The following is a 16,060-nucleotide window of genomic DNA, read 5'->3' on the forward strand; positions in this document are numbered from 1 at the left end:
CTAAAAGTTTGATTTTGCAACATTGGAAACATAAAAGGTATGGTTTCATTTACTTAGTGGATTGAAGACCTGATTAAACTTGCCACATATGAATGCATATATTTTTTCCGTTGTAATTTTCTCATTTATTTTTTTAAGCACCTGTATTTTTTCTTTCTTTTTGACAATGTATATATAGTTGGTTTTTTTCTGTTATTATTTTAAAATCAATAAAAATAAAAAACAACATTTACCCAGTTTCTCCTTCCTTAACTCTTTTGTCTGGATAAATGTTTTGTATATAACTGTTGTTAGCCAGCCACCAGACATCAACATCAGAATGATTATTTGCTCCAATAAAAACTCTACATGGGATGGTGAGTTGAGAACCTGTTTTGAAATGAAATATAGAGTTAAGGAAAATAAATAGATACCGTATTTTTCAGAGTATAAGACGTACTGGAGTATAAGACGCAGCAAGGTTTTGAAGAGGAAATTACAAAAAAAAAGTTTTTGCACTCTGCAAATCTCCCAAAAACGGCCCGCTTTTCGCGAAAATGGGCCCGTTTTTTGTTTTAAGAAAGAGGGCATGGATAGCCTTTAGAAGGCTTATAGAGTGCTCCTGGGGGCTGGGGGCAAAATTGAACAAAAAACGGCCCGTTTTTTGCTCATTTCTTTTTCTCCAGCCCTCAGGAGCTCTCTGAAAGCCTCCTAAAGGCTATGCACGGCCATTTTGGTGAAGGGACGGAGTTTCGGGAGGCAAAAAATGAAAACAGTTTCATCTAATCCATGAGGCCAATGTAAGCCATTGATTTTCATTTCACCAAAGTAACAGACAAGATCAAAGACCCAGCCTGAAGCCTTCAGGGGGAATAGGGATAATATTGCAGATTGTGTTCGTGACCACCTGATATAAGTACAACATATCACACACACACCAAAAAACCCTGCCAAAATATGAATAGCATCATTACCAAATGTTGTTGACCATTTGTTATTTGGGAATAGATAATTTGGCCACATTAGTGCCTAGAGAACTCTTCCATAGATGCAGTAATGAAAAAAATTGGAAAGGGTGGTTAAAATCTTCACCTTTTTTCAATAACTTTACTGCAGGCAAAATTGGTCTTTGCCCCACCACTGGAGTGTGGGAAAGTGAGATTAAAACTGCTTCCCTTTTAGAAGTTCTAATCAAGATGACTAATAATATATAATAATATATATTTGACATGTGTGGCTTTTTTTCTTTTCCCTTTTTGTACACCTTTTTTTCTTATTGTTAATGTGAGATATTTGTTTTTCTGCTCTTCTGTTTGGATTTTATTCTTGTTGATAAAAGGTGACTAATATTGACCATCATATCATAATGCCTGATAATAGATAGTCACAGGAAGAGAATTTACAGCACCTGAAAATTTTATGCCTTTGTCTTATTCCTGCAGAGCAGTGATGGGTTCTGGATCCCGTTGCAGCTGGTATGGTGCAATGGGGCCGGGAGCTCACCACATGAATGCACGCAGCATGTACATGTGTACGTACCGCCCGTGATCCTCCAGCTGCTTGGCGGAGCGTCGTGCAGCCGCCATTCGCTCCATGCGCCTACGCAGAAGCCCCGAAGACTTCAAATAACGGTAAGGAACACAGGCAGACAGTTGGGCCCTCCAGAGCACCATACCGGAATGGTACCTGGTGCTCCCAGCAGGAACCGGTACTCCCAAACTGGGGCGTACCAGTTGTAACCTACCACTGCTGCAGAGCAATCTGCTAGGAAATACACTCAATTCATTCACAAATGTTCTTTATTAGGGTTATTACCTAGCCATCTTGGTCTGATTCTTGAAAACCAGTTGTTAAATTTCTGCTCATCCTTCAAGGAAAAGACAGAGATCCACTAGGCAGATTGAGCAGAGATCTCATGTTTTTCAGCAGGAAGTCCAGACTTTTTGCTTTCATGCACTTGTTGCTGAACCTCACATTAGCCACCTTCTGTACAAGCATAGCACTTGTTATGCTAGGCTGTGTTGCAATTTGCTATCAGGGCCACTCCAGCTCCCTGATGGAGCAAGATCCAGGAGAAAAATTCTACTTTCCTCCCAATGCTGTGGTCACAGAATCAGATTCTCCGTTTCCTACCTGGTCATTGGACATATTCATGGTTTTGGGCAGAACTATGCACAAAATATCAGACTATGCAGAATGTCACTCTTTGCTTCTTTGACTACTGTTTGTGTATCTTTGCCATGTAAGCAGCATGAGAAAAAAAGTGCTGGAAACTCTTCTCTCAACTCGCCCAAGGTTATAGCCTTTGGCCATTACTGCAAAGAATCCAGAAAAGAATATCTGGGGACTGGAATCAAACACCTGACTTGGATGCTTTCAAATAATTGTAGCTTCCATCATGGAACCTAACCAGCTAGATAGCATCTTCTCATATGGTCAGGGCTATCATTGGTAATTAGATTAGAAGAGCATACAAAATCCTCCGGCTATGTGCAAGACCAGGATGTTAAAAAAAACTCCCATGAAGTGTCCCTGAAGTCATCCAGAGTTTAACTCATTTACATTTTAGACATTGATTTAAGGCTGCACCGTATATGTTCATTCAACATTTTGGATTTTTTTTTAAAAAAACTGGTACTGATACCATGCTAACCAGTGAAAAATCTTCTTCAGATCAAGCAAACCCACAGCTCAGCCATTCACTGTTATTGTCCCATCGAACTTCTAATAAAGCCTAAGTCTGTTTAACATCCAACCCCAGACGACGTTGGCTTAGCTAAGACATTTAGCATTAACATTAACATTAGCTGTCATTTCAGATGTATCCTAGAGTTGACAACTACTGTAAGATGTTTATGAAGAATGGACTAGCATTATTGAGCTTCTAATCTGGTTCTGCCAGAATCAGAAAAGCAGTCGACATTAGGTTAATCATTGCCCTCACTGTTCACAAGTTTTTAAAATAAATTATTGGCCTTACCGAGAGTTGCTGATGTAATCCTTTCGTCTAGATTGACAATAATGGGAATATTTTTTTTCTTTTGTTCTAGTGAAAAAAACAGGGGGAATCATTAAATGTTTGAAACAATATATTATCATTACAACATGCATGCATTCTAATAACTGCTATAAGAGCACAGTGATATTTTCCAAAGAACTAGATAAAATTGAAAATCAGCAATCAAAAATTCCAAAATCAATATTTGGCCCAGGTTCTGGTTCATATGTTGAACTATAATCTAGGCTGTGAGTAAGCCATTGTAATGCTATCCGCAGGAGCAGCTTTCTGTTGGCAGAGAGTTGAAGCACAAGGATTATTTTATACTACCCAGAGTCACTTCCTATCAGATGGATCGCTATATAAATTTGATTCATTAATAAAGTAGAGGTAGCCTACTCAGTCTAGGAGTTCTCCAGAAATATGAACCTGACTTCCCACAATAGCTGATCCTTTGCGTCCTTTAGAGTTGCTGGGCCTCAAGGCCAAAAATCTGGAGATTTCACTATGACTACCCAGAGATCTATAGATGATGGGATCTGTGAAAAGCAGGGTGTCATGTAGGCATGTTGGAGTTCACAGAAGTGGGTATTGCTTGAGCCTATCTTCGTATTATACCCTGTGCTTTAAGAGTTGGGGGTTATCCAACTGAACATGCTTATTAATATTGCCAAAATATGCACTCTTTTCTACAATTAAACAGTGATCATTTCCAAGGACATGGGGTTAGCACAAAATAGCCACAGCAGTTCGTTTTATTTCTATAATCATCATGGTCTTACAATTCAGGGCATTTAAACAGAAAACTGCATGAACTCTATTTTTTTTAAAACCATGGTTAGTAAGTAAAGTTGCTTGCTTGCTTGCTCTGTTTAACTTATCGGGCATGTAGACTAATTTATAGAGCAGCAAGTGATGTGAAGAAGAAGTAAAATACTGAATACAATTGAATCTTTGTGAGCTCCAAAGCAGGATTAACTAATCTGGTCCTATAGAGAGTGGGAGAAATGGGGACTGTAACTCCGGTAGGCCCACAGTTTGTCTAAATTGTAGCAGCAGAAAAGGACATATCTTATAGTTTGCAAGAAAATGCAAATTATCAAAATAATTCTTTTTCTCTTCAAGTTACAAAAAAAGGTTGAATATGGAATGGTTTTCAGCACCAGAATGGGCAGTTGAAAGGAAATAATTGGCACAGGAATTAGCACTGATGCATGCTGGGGTATAGCATATATTGTAAAGTCCATTTCCAGTGCTAATTTTTACCTCACCTTAAGCCTTTTAAGTGGCATGGTAGATTTCTTGTCTTCACTATCTAAACAATAGAGGTAAAAACCCTGCAAGTTTTTCTGAATTTTATAGAAGATCCTTGCTAGTTGGAAACATTTTAACATTGGCACGGGAGTGGAGAAATGTACTGTTTATTAGTAAGGTTTTTAGACATTACTGCCATCTTTTGGCTACTTATAGGCAACACATTCCCATATTGTTTATGGTTCAATCCATCAAAAAAAGCTAGTTTAAAAAACTTTTTTTTAAAAAAAAAAGAATGGTACTGGAGCCATTTTTACTTCTGAAGAAAATCTCATGCCTTAATTTATTTTTGGCATCATTAAGTACATCTATATGCCTGGAATTATTTCAAACAGCTATATTTGGATATTTGTTACATTTCCTTGTTAAAGACACCAGTTTTAGCTTCCATTGACAGTTAAGGATTTAGGTTCTCAGACCACGAAGTTATTTCACAAAGTTATCTGAAACCAAGTAGCTGGAATGTTGAACTGGATAATCTTCTAATTTTGGCATCTGACAGCTCTAATGCTGAGAAACTTGAAGATAAGGAAGTTTCTGTTTACATCTTTTTCCCCCCACAATTCTCTGCCAGATCACTTTCAAGCAAAATATTTGTACTTAGAGATAAGCAGATTTTGTGCATCTGCAATTACATAGAAAAAAAGTTGGATGAATCAACAGGCGTACAATTGTATTAGTAGTAGTACCAGTACCAGTAGTAGTAGTAGTAGTAGTAGTAGTAGTAGTAGTAGTAGTAGTAGTAGTAAAATACATACTACACATCTCTATTTCTTTTACTGTATCATTCTTCTGGTCTTACATCAGGAAACTAATCCAAAAAGTGAGAATAACTAGTAAGGCTGGTGGCAAAACTTTTACATATCAAAACTTTTACATATGACCTAGCCATCCAATGGAATTAGCAGAAATAAAAAACACATCTATATGTAAGCCAAAATAGTATTGCCTTATTTGAAAGCTAACCATTGTGCCGTCTCTAGATAAGTGCTGCCTACCTTGGCCAAAGCTTTTAAGAGTCACAGAAAGGAACTTTTCACCATTTTACTTGGAACTAACAACTGACTCTAACCTTTTCCTTGCAAAGTTGGCCCTCATAATGAGCTACATCCCCATCTTCTATACTTTGAAAGCTTACCCCAAGTTATAAAATTCATCCTGATGAAAACTTATATAAAAATCAAATTAACATTAAAAAAGCAACTGTTAGTATCATATTTAATAGTTATACAGTAACTTCTCCATTCACTCAAAACGTTTTGGTTGTTTTTGTGTTTCTTTTACCAAGTATTTGTAGCTGAATAGTTCTGGTAATATTATATTGTTCCTTTTCAAACTCAAAGGTCATTTTACAAGTATAATATCCTGAATCATTCATCGAAATAGGATTGATCAAGAGATAATTAGTTCCATTCCGAGCTGCAAACTTCTTATTATCCATGTTCAGACGTATAGAGTCCTAGGGATGAAAAGAAAAGAAAGGAGCTATTTAATGGTTAATTGTAGTTTCAGACGTGCTTCAGTGCAAAGGTAATGCCAATTTTCCTCTTGCGTATATATGTTTTCATTTATTTTGCACTATTTAAAATGTCCAGATTGGTTTTATGATCATATTGTTGACATGGTGACACCAATCTTTTGGAGATCTCCTGCATTTTTTTTTCAAGAATGTCTGATGACTTGTTCAAAATAATCAAATCTTTTTCCAAACAAGAAACAGGCAACCTAAATCTATATGGTTTGATTGGTTGATATTTATTTCTTAAACTAGAATCTGATTTTTGTCAAAAGTTATGAAAGTAACTAAGATTAAGTCATCCAGACAAAAACTTACTAAAAGCCATACAGTGAAAAATAATTACCCTCTGAAATCAACATGAGAAGGCAATAGAAAACATGAGAAAACTAAAAAATATGGGCAAAGAGCAAAGATTTGAATTGGCTCAAAAATAATAGCAGGGTCAGGGCCATTTCTATTTTCATTGAAGAGTAGCCTACTTTTTACCAACAGTGGGAATCTTTGGGATTTTGAGAGCGTGTGATGGATGTCAGGAAATGCTTTCTCTTGAATGGCTAGTTCTTTGCTTTGTAGCATGCCAATAACAAATTGGGGTAGGAAGCCTAGAATAAACTATTATGAAATATAGGCCACCTGATGCAGAGACATATTTTCTTCAGATATATTTAATAAATAGGTTTTAGAATATCCAACTCACCTGAGTTAGCACCAGAGGTGGGTTCCTACCGACTGGACCGGTTCAGCCGAACTGCTCTTGGTTTGCCAGCCTGGATCGCCGGAAACGGCAGCGACCCAGGCCTGCCACGCATCCGAACTGGTTCCCCTGTTGGGGCAGCATGTTTTTTTTCTCATTTTTTAATGTTCTGCACATGCACAGGCCTATTTATGGGCAACTGTGCACGTGCGTGAAACACATGTCAGGCGCATTAATGAGCAAAGTGAGCACGCAAAATTGCACATGCACCAAACCAGCAGTAATGCCGGCAGCAACCCACCTCTGGTTCGCACTTCTAGTTACAGGTTCAAAGAAGGGGGCAGGTGTCATTTCTTAAATAGTGATTTATAGCATCTTCTACAATCACCCAAACACCATTGATTTAAAGTAACTAATGAGAACAGGTTTGATATCACTGCCACAATGGCTGGATGATGCTATGAGGATGCTCAAAGGCTGCAGTGGAGAAAAGGCTATTGTTGAAAGTCAGCACTTGGTGGGGGGCGCGGGGGGCACACACAATAACTTCTTAAAATGCAAGAGGGAAAAAGTCTACAATGCAGTGAGGTCATTGCAGGTTTCAAAAACAAAATTGCTGAATTACAATGATACGGTGATGTGAGTGTTTCAGAAGTCAAACGAAGCTATAACACACATATCTAACTCATTTAGGCTATCACTCAGAGTTGATCACAAGTTGATCACTACTGAAAGTTTCATCCTATTCAGTTTGTAATGTATAACATAGAGCTGATGGTAGTTGTATAGTTCCCTGAGTTTAAGACAGAACATAATGATCAGAAGTAATGGAATCAGAAATCCAGGAAGCTCTGAAGGACCATAGCTGCTTTAACCTTAATTAGTGAATTTTGAATATTGGAAATTCAAGTTCAAATCCCCATATAGAAATTTTAAAATGATTTGAAAATAATACCTTGTACCACTTGAGTTCATAATTGGTATTGTTTTGCATAAAGTTTTCTAGATTAGGACAAACTATCTTTCCGGAACTAAGCAGAAATGCCTTCTGAGGATAGGAAATATTATTGGTTTCATTTCTCTTGACAACTTTTAAATGCATTGACACTTTAGCACAATAAGAGGAATTCCTGCAGGGAAAAGATACATTCATAATGAGGAATTGCAGAATTCAACACAAAGATGAAACTTTTCATTCTTTATTACTTATATTTAATTGTTTTAGACAACATTTAATAGGATACAGTACAGTACAATACCAGAAACTGGACAGTACTACTGACATACTAAATTGTGTTCACTGATTTTGTTGAAAACACTCCTGCTCACACAAATCCCCATTTCTTAGAGTTGGGGGATTTTCTGGAACAGAATGAGAGGTCGGTGAAACCCCAGACTAATTTTTTTACAACTAATTGCCCAGGTCATGAGTAAGCTTACCATTTTCTCCGAAAGAAAACAATAGTCCTAATCTTAATAAAGCTAAGTGTAGCTGTAGTAAAGTGCTCATCTTAATGGTGGCATAAATACGCCCAATTGAAACTTCTTAGAATCAAGAGTTGTACCTGCATTGGTATTCATGTTGAACGACATAGCTAGAGATAGATCTCAAGTAGCTCTTTCAGGGTGTTTGTTTGTTTTTTAATGATTTTTAGCTCTCATAAAAATGCAAAACCTAACTTCCAAAATCTCTCCAATGCAAACAGAAACCTTCTAAAATCCTCCACTCTATGTGTAATAATGGGCCACTATTATTTATTTTTGTTTATTTATATCCCACATCTATTATTTTTACAAGTAACTCAAGACAGTGAACATTTTTTCCACAACAACCCTGTGAGGTGAATTGGGCTGAGAGAGAGTGTCTGGCCAAAAGTCACCCAGTTACCCGTGGTTCACATTTTTGCACTCTAAGAGTAAATTTATGACCAATGAAAACGTTTTGCTTTTCTACTTGCAATGGGAGGAAACTGACTGCTCCACAGGAAGGTATAAAAGTACTAGCTGTCTGTCTGTGTGTGTGTGTGTGTGTGTGTGTGCGTGCGCGTGTGTGTATGTAATTTATCACTCTTCAATGTGAACGCCTAGTTTACAATAGTCCATACATTAATCAAGAATTATATGAAGTAGTAGTCAGCACTGACTAAATTACTGAAATGATGCTTTATTTCTGAATCACGTGTTGGAAATTCTAAACTCTAAAACTTCACCTGTAGATATTACAAAAATGGTATAAAATATCTAATCTGATTTTTTGTCAATAGTTATTATACAGTAATTTCGTAACTCAGAAATCATTTCGTTATCATGGATAAATTTTAAGGTGAATATCATTAATCCCTTAAATTGGTAACCACCAAATATATCACAAACTTCAGGGAAGCTGCACAGTCTGAGGTAAACTATGTTCACATTAGTCCAGGAATAAAAAAAAATCGATCCGCTCATTTAAATACACTAATTGCATATATTTTGTCCTATTCCTTGATCCTAAACTGAATAGTTAAGTTTTGTGTTAGTAAAAGTGGACTAATGTATTTCCCAGCAGTGTATCCAACATACATAAGATATGTGGTACAAGAAACAACTTTCCTCCAAAGAGTATACCATGAGTGCTGTGTTAATACTCTAGTGCCTTTTCCACTAACCTCTTACCTACTCCTGGCTAAATGCACTCTTTTTCCAAAGTTAAGCTATGTAAAACTGAACGACCCATGAGTTGTATGCTTACCTTTGAGTGCAGATGTATTCCCCACTGTCCTGAAGAATAGTTGGTAAAAGCCAGACAACATTATCTTGTGACATTATTCTTGGCCCCTTGAATCCTGCAGGGATAATAGTTGATGAACCTTTTTTATTCCAAGTCAGGTTAAGGGACAGATCAAAGGGCTTTGTATTTTTGTACTGTAGACATTTTAAGACTGTGGGTTCTCCTTCCAGGACAAAAGTAGGCCAGGAGTATATGGTGTGATCTTGGCAATTATCTGCGTAAACACAGAATTACTTTGTATTAAAAGAGAGAAAGAAGAACCGGAAGAACCAACAATAGAAGACTCTTCTTTCCATGGATTGTTTATCATGATGAGAACTTTCACCTGCACTTTCCACACGATGGATTCGGAAGGCAGAAATGTTGATCATATTAGCACTGAAAATGCACAGGAGTCTGGGCACCACTTTCCACAAGAAACAGGAAAGAGAAAAATCAGGGATGACATATGGAGACCTGCAAGTGAAAACAAAATGCCAGTAAGCCCTCCATATTACCAGCAAAATATGTCCAAGCCAGGTCCAAATTATGAACTTGGAAACACTTGAGCAACATGTAGTAGTGCAAGTTGCCTTATGGGTGAGATAGACAACTTACTCTTGCTTTAGAATGACACAGGTAGCAGGTAGCATACGAATGCTAGGCTCAGGAACCTCTTAGATTCTGCTAAGAAATGCCATACAAAGCCATTCTGGTATAGTGGTTAAAGGCATCAAACTAGAAGTTTAGTTTAGTTTAGTTTATTTAATTTATAGACCGCCCCCTCTCCCCGTAGGGACTCGGGGCGGTGTACAGACCATTCGTAATCAAAACAATAAAATGACATAAGACATGCAACATAAACAACTCACACACACGGTCTGTTATAAAATCCCAAAACCAATTAAATAATTAAGAACAATTTTAAAACCCATTAAAACCCTAATATAAAATTTAAAAAGCCATCCAGGGAAAATGGGAAACTCTGAGTTCTAGCTCTGTTTCATGCACAAAGCCAATCGAGTGATCTTGGGCCAGTCACTCTCTCTCAGGCTTGGAAATGGGTAAGGGCCAACCTGAAATCTTGCCAAGAAAACTGTAGAATCTAGTCCAGATAGTCACTAGGGGTCAACACTGACTTGAAGCGCATACTCATATAGAAAAGGAATGTTAAACATGCATGTCATATTAATGCTTTGCTATGAAAGGAATCTCACTTCTCTACTAAGGTAGCTAAGCAGGCTGGTGCCTTCCTGCTGTTTTAAACAACTTCCACAGTCCTCTTTTTATACTAGAGGATTCTAATGCAAGCTGAAGTCCAAAACTTCTAAAGGATACCAGCTGCCAGGTTCTGTGGTGGCTGCATACGACAATGCTCAATACAACAATCATAGCCGAAAGTCTACAGGGCTGTGGTTATCCCTTCTCTCCTAATATGGATGTGAGTCTGGAACTCTGTACTGATGGTGCATCAAATAACTGGAGAAATTTTGCATGCATGACCTCAGTTGACTCATTGGCATTCATTAGAAAAATTGTGTCTCTATCTTTCAATGTCAACTTGGCCTGCTCTCGAGTTGCCTTAGGCGGGGGGGGGGGGGCTGATGGTGCAGCACAGCAGCCACAACTAAAAGCACATTCCATGCATTCCTTTCATAAGGCTGTATCCCAGGATATCTGCAACAGTGGGAGGGGCATAATCTCTACAGCCTGCGAAAAGTGCTCCATTGGAGAATGTGATTTATGACACACCCCGGGATGAGGGTGGAAACAGGGTCATAATTGGGCCGCAAATTACATGGGGGCAGAGATGGCTTCACTTGGGTACATGCGGACATGTTGATCCTAATAAATAACTGGCTTTCTTTTGAAGCTTGGCTCAAGGCTCATGATTTAATTAGGGTATCTGTCGGAACTCTGCAATTGAGATTTTGGATCATGCAAAGTCCACCAGCATTAAATCCTTGATTACCAGAAACCAGATGTGGTGGGTGGGACACATCATCAGAATAGACTACCACCATATGCCTTGCCATTGTTCTGTGGTGTACTGGAAAGTGGAAAGAGATCTCAAGATCATCCACACAAGGACTACTTGCTGTGAAGGAGATCCTATGCCACCGTGGCATCCAGTTAAGGGAACTAAAGCTGCAGTTGCTGAGGGAAGCCACTGGCAAGTCCTGTGCTATGAAGCCTCCACTGGCTTTGAAAACAAGTGCCATCAAAAATTAATTAAAAAAACCAACATGAACAGCATCACAAAATAACATTCACAGTTAATACAACAATGGATTTTCAGTACTACACTGTGGGCTTCCATCCAGGGATTGCAGACCTACCAACTCCATGCTGAAGTGCAAAACAGTGTGCCTCTTCAAACCCGAAGAACTACCTATGTTTGAGTTTTGACTAAACCAGAATATATATCTAATTAAAGCAAAAGGGCAAATCATGGTACACAAAACTTCAGAGCTTTGAGGTTGTACCTGATGTTGTACTTTCTGTCTATATCTAACACAAGGAGTCCAGCTGTCTTTCCTCCTAGTCAACTGATTCATCTTTTGTTGGAGCAGGATAGCTGGGACTCTCACATAGCAGCTATTTTGTTAGTCCTCCTAGCATAGCAAAGGAGGCTGAGAAGCTACTGAGCTCCCCTCTTCTCCCCAATTCCTACCATTTTTACCTTTTTTGATGGGAAAAAAGGGGATAGTGTTGCAAAGATCTTGGCCATCTGAAACAAGTTGGAGGTCTTGCATTCTCCATTACTTTCTTTTGAATATTGGGGGGGGGGGAGGGAGTGAATACTAAAATGACCATAGGATGTTTAGAAGGACTCCAAACTTTTGACAGCAAAGATATAGTGAAACTCAAGTACATACTTCTTATTGCTACAAGGCTATTGTTTATGTGTGACACAGGAAAAAGCCAATTAAAAATGCTTGAACTCTATTCATGGTGGCTTAACCTTGAGGCATCTGAATACAGTGTACTTTTACTCATTACTCAATGTTTGTTTCCTGTCTGTTCAAATTTGCAATCGTGATGTGAAACTTGAACCTTGCCTAATGCATGCTAAAGCTCAATGTAACACAGAACTGGGACGGGGGGGGGGCACAACACATGAAAATGCATACATGGTCCCCTCTGCAGGGCAGGTGTCTAAATAAAATTGACAAGCTTTACTTATATGCCTATTAGAAGTCCCACAAAGTCATACAATGAAGAATTGTACTGTATTTTGTTTCATACAGAGTGCTAATCCCTTAATGTGAATTGTTTGGCTTTGGCAATGCCTTAAATTGCCTGACGGTGCTGCAATTTATAAATTATGTTTCCTGCCTTAGTGTGATAAGTGGACCCGGTGCCCTGCTATTTATTCAACCAACAGTCAAGCAAATCACGGGGCAGGAATAAAATTGTGATTTGAACAGCTTTGATTTCTGCAACAGCAGATATTCTTTTGGCATTTGTCATTTCAGATAGAACAGTCCAGATGAACTAATCCCTAGGGACATTGGGAAGCAGATTACTGGCCACAATTTTTTTTTCTCCTAGTGATACGGATGTATAAATGAGAGGGAAAGTGGGGAATGTTTTGGCACAGAATCAACAGGAAACAGGTAGCAATTATTCATACTTTAAACACTCTTGCTGCTCATAACACACTTAATAAGTTAATATTAATATAGCATACTTAATATCCTGCCTCCTCTTGCCTTTGTTGAATAAGATTCACCTCTAATTGATCTGACTTTTGTATGATGACGGAAGCTCCCTAGGCTGAGAGTCAGACATGAACACCAGCCTGACTGGACTGGTGAAACCTTTAAACCTTTTATATAGCAGACTTTGGCATTTTGCTACTCCCACGTCACATCCAGCCCTTTGGCTGTCCCTGTCTGGCCCAAGTGAGGTCAATCAGAAATTAGAATTAAAATATAAATATGTGCCATGCAAGCAATACAACTGCATTGCTTTTATTTCGAAAGCAACTGCTATTTTTATTTCAATTTGCATATGCCTACGCAATTTCACAGCCCTATTGGTTCAGCTCCCCACAACTGTTCCAGTTTCTCATGTGACCCTCTGGGAAAATTAATTGCCCAGGGGGTATATAGAGTAGTATGAAGCAAGACTGTTTTTTTTTTTTGGCCTCAGGCTGAATTCCATCCCAGATTGGCCTGCAGATCAGGACTAAAATTGGACCATTAATTGGTGAAAATGATCCCACCACATTGAAAATCTGCACAGCATCGCAGCGACTAGACACTAAAGGTCCATACTGGAATTATGGTGGTTGGCTTTTGCCTGACTATGCAAAGCACTCAGTTGAATAGAGGTTAGTCTAACTATTGTCTTAAGACTTGGGCTTCTATATTGCCATCTCCAAGTTTTAATACATCTTTGATTTGATGGTTCCCTTCTCCTCTGATTCTAATACTTTCAGTTGCTTATAACAGGGGGGCAAAGTTACCATCATGCAAAACAAAACATCTGCCTTAAGAAACTTAAATGGCAACTCATTGCTTTGAAGGGGTTTTTTTTGTGGGAGGGAAGGTGAACGAAGAACAAAGCAGCACTGATAAAGAATATCTTAGGTGGCTTGAGATGATGGTGAGAAATCCCTAATCTACAACCATCAAATCACTACAACCAGACTTCCTCTAATCTAGAATCTTCTAGATGTGATGAATTTTTCCATTCCCAAATCTTCCAGTCAGCACAGTGTTTGACCATGCTGTCTGATAATTCTGGATAATGCTAAGTGAGGGCCAGTCATTTATAAGGCTAGAGCCTTGGAACCAATCTCATTTCTATTTCTCTCATCACTTCTATCTTGTGTCTGTTGTGTAAGTCAGCTCATAACAACCATGTAGAAGAAACCATAATTTGAAAGAGGAACTAGCCTCCACTTTGTTATAAGGCACAAAAACAAATATTGTTATATTCCATATAATTTTCCTTTTCTTGTATATGAACAAAAGAAACCAAAATTTAAAAAGTCTCTTGCTTCTTGAATTACATCCAATTTTATAGGCAGGGATATTTTTAATTTTTGAAAATGTGTATTCCCATAAATGTTTCCAGAAGGTTCTCCGTGCATGATTTATTACAACATTTAAGAATAATCAAGCTGCATTCCACTTAATAGTCAAACTTCCTGTTTTTCTACTACTCTGGCTACCTAAAGATGCAATCAACTGATTGCTCTTCCACCTCAACTTTAAAAAACAACAACAATCCCATTTTCTCTTACCTGTAGTTCTTCATTGTCTGGCCTTAGAAATATCCAGATAACTACAACACACAGAAGAGTAGATGGTCTTAAATACCCCAGAGAAAATGGAAGGGAAATTTCCCCATATTTCCCAATCAACATTTGTTAGAAAAGTCACTTGAAGAATACCTTTTCCACATGGTGTAGCAATGTTGTGGTGGGGAGTGTATGTGTGAGTTTGAATTAATACTTCCCAAGAGTAAGCATATTGCCCAAAGAGGGGAAATGACTGCTACATATAGATATTCACAGTTCCCTTTTTTGTGTGTGTGATGCTGTTTCTTTTCACCAGTGAAAATCCGTTGGTTGTTGCTATTTGGATTTTCAATGAAGTTGAAGATCTGTCCTTCATAGGAGGCAATAAATTAATTGAATTAATTGAAAAATGTGTTAATTTCCCTCAGATTATCATTACATTCTCAAGCTTTATTGGCTGAATCTACAACATTTTCACTGAGTATCTCTGAGATACCTGTATATAGAGATATCTACTTTCCACAACCCAAGTACAGTTGGAATAGAATAAGAAGTGAAAGGAAACTCTTGCTGAAATCACAGATCTCAGGAACAGATTGCCGCATATACTAGAACTGAAAAAGAAAATGTTTCAGCAAAAACTTCCTATAGAAAAAAATGTCATTAAACCCCAAATGGCTCAGGTAGTTTAGATGATAAATGACAGAAACAACTATATCTATTTAAAATATGTTTTTAAAGACATTGCTTCCTTCTGATCCACTTCTTCAATTGTGTGGAAATTGAATGGTTGATTAAACCTCTCATTTGCTTTGTCATAAGACTATGACAACCTCTGGTCTTCTCTTATTGTGAGCAATTGCTGACACTGGCTGCTTTCTCAGGGCATCGTGGGTGGCAGAAGATTTTTGTCAGCTCTCAGCCTTCTCAGCAACAGTGCCAGGAAAACCACCTTTGAAGATCGAGCAGTTCATGAAGATCATGAGATGCCCCTTCCAGCATCTCAGAAAGATGCTGTTCTGAAAGGTTTTGCTTTATTTGATTTTTGGGTAATTGCCATTATTACTGAGGTCTGATTCTATGCTGACTTGCATGCTTTCCATTGATATGGTGTTTTCTATATCATATTAACACACCATAATCATCTAGATTGCAGAAAGTTCCAAATATAACGTATAAATAAACCATCAACCAACAAGACAATTAAGCAAAGCCATTGCAAAGCAATGCCAGTAGGGTGTCTTAGAATTAGTTCCTCTTAACAAATCTGAACACCAAGGATGCTGTTTCTCACAAATTAAAATAATTTACCATAAGTATAACAAGTCAAAATACATGTACATGTGCAAATAACATTTTGCAAGACTTTTACGCATGATGCATCTAGTAGCCATTCAGTATTTGATGTATGCATCATTGTTTTTCTAGTTCTCCCATTAGTGGATTTTCACTGAACCAGTGAGGGCACAATCTACTTCAATCTGAGGTTCTCATCATTTCCTTTTAATATGGTATCTTGGTGTTTCTGCTTCATTTCATAAGAGGGATGGTGA

The 16,060-nt window shown here is 38.0% G+C and overlaps 1 protein-coding gene across 1 annotated transcript in view; it reads right to left on the reverse strand.

Annotated features, from left to right (window-relative positions):
• Positions 1 to 14,677, reverse strand: part of LOC309390208 (interleukin-1 receptor type 2-like) — a 21,309-nt gene extending 6,632 nt beyond the window's left edge. Inside the window, exons 1-7 of the mRNA XM_081949347.1 lie at positions 14,511 to 14,677; positions 9,600 to 9,730; positions 9,236 to 9,488; positions 7,460 to 7,634; positions 5,576 to 5,750; positions 2,960 to 3,025; positions 234 to 369 (exon numbers count right to left, since the gene is read on the reverse strand). Of these exons, the coding sequence (XP_081805473.1) occupies positions 234 to 369; positions 2,960 to 3,025; positions 5,576 to 5,750; positions 7,460 to 7,634; positions 9,236 to 9,488; positions 9,600 to 9,730; positions 14,511 to 14,524 (950 nt within the window). The 5' untranslated portion in view covers positions 14,525 to 14,677. The remainder of the gene's footprint in view (positions 1 to 233; positions 370 to 2,959; positions 3,026 to 5,575; positions 5,751 to 7,459; positions 7,635 to 9,235; positions 9,489 to 9,599; positions 9,731 to 14,510) is intronic.
• Between the last annotated feature and the right edge of the window lie 1,383 nt (positions 14,678 to 16,060).

Source organism: Natrix helvetica, assembly GCF_964273705.1.
Source record: "Natrix helvetica genome assembly, chromosome: 3".
Lineage (NCBI taxonomy): Eukaryota > Metazoa > Chordata > Lepidosauria > Squamata > Natricidae > Natrix > Natrix helvetica.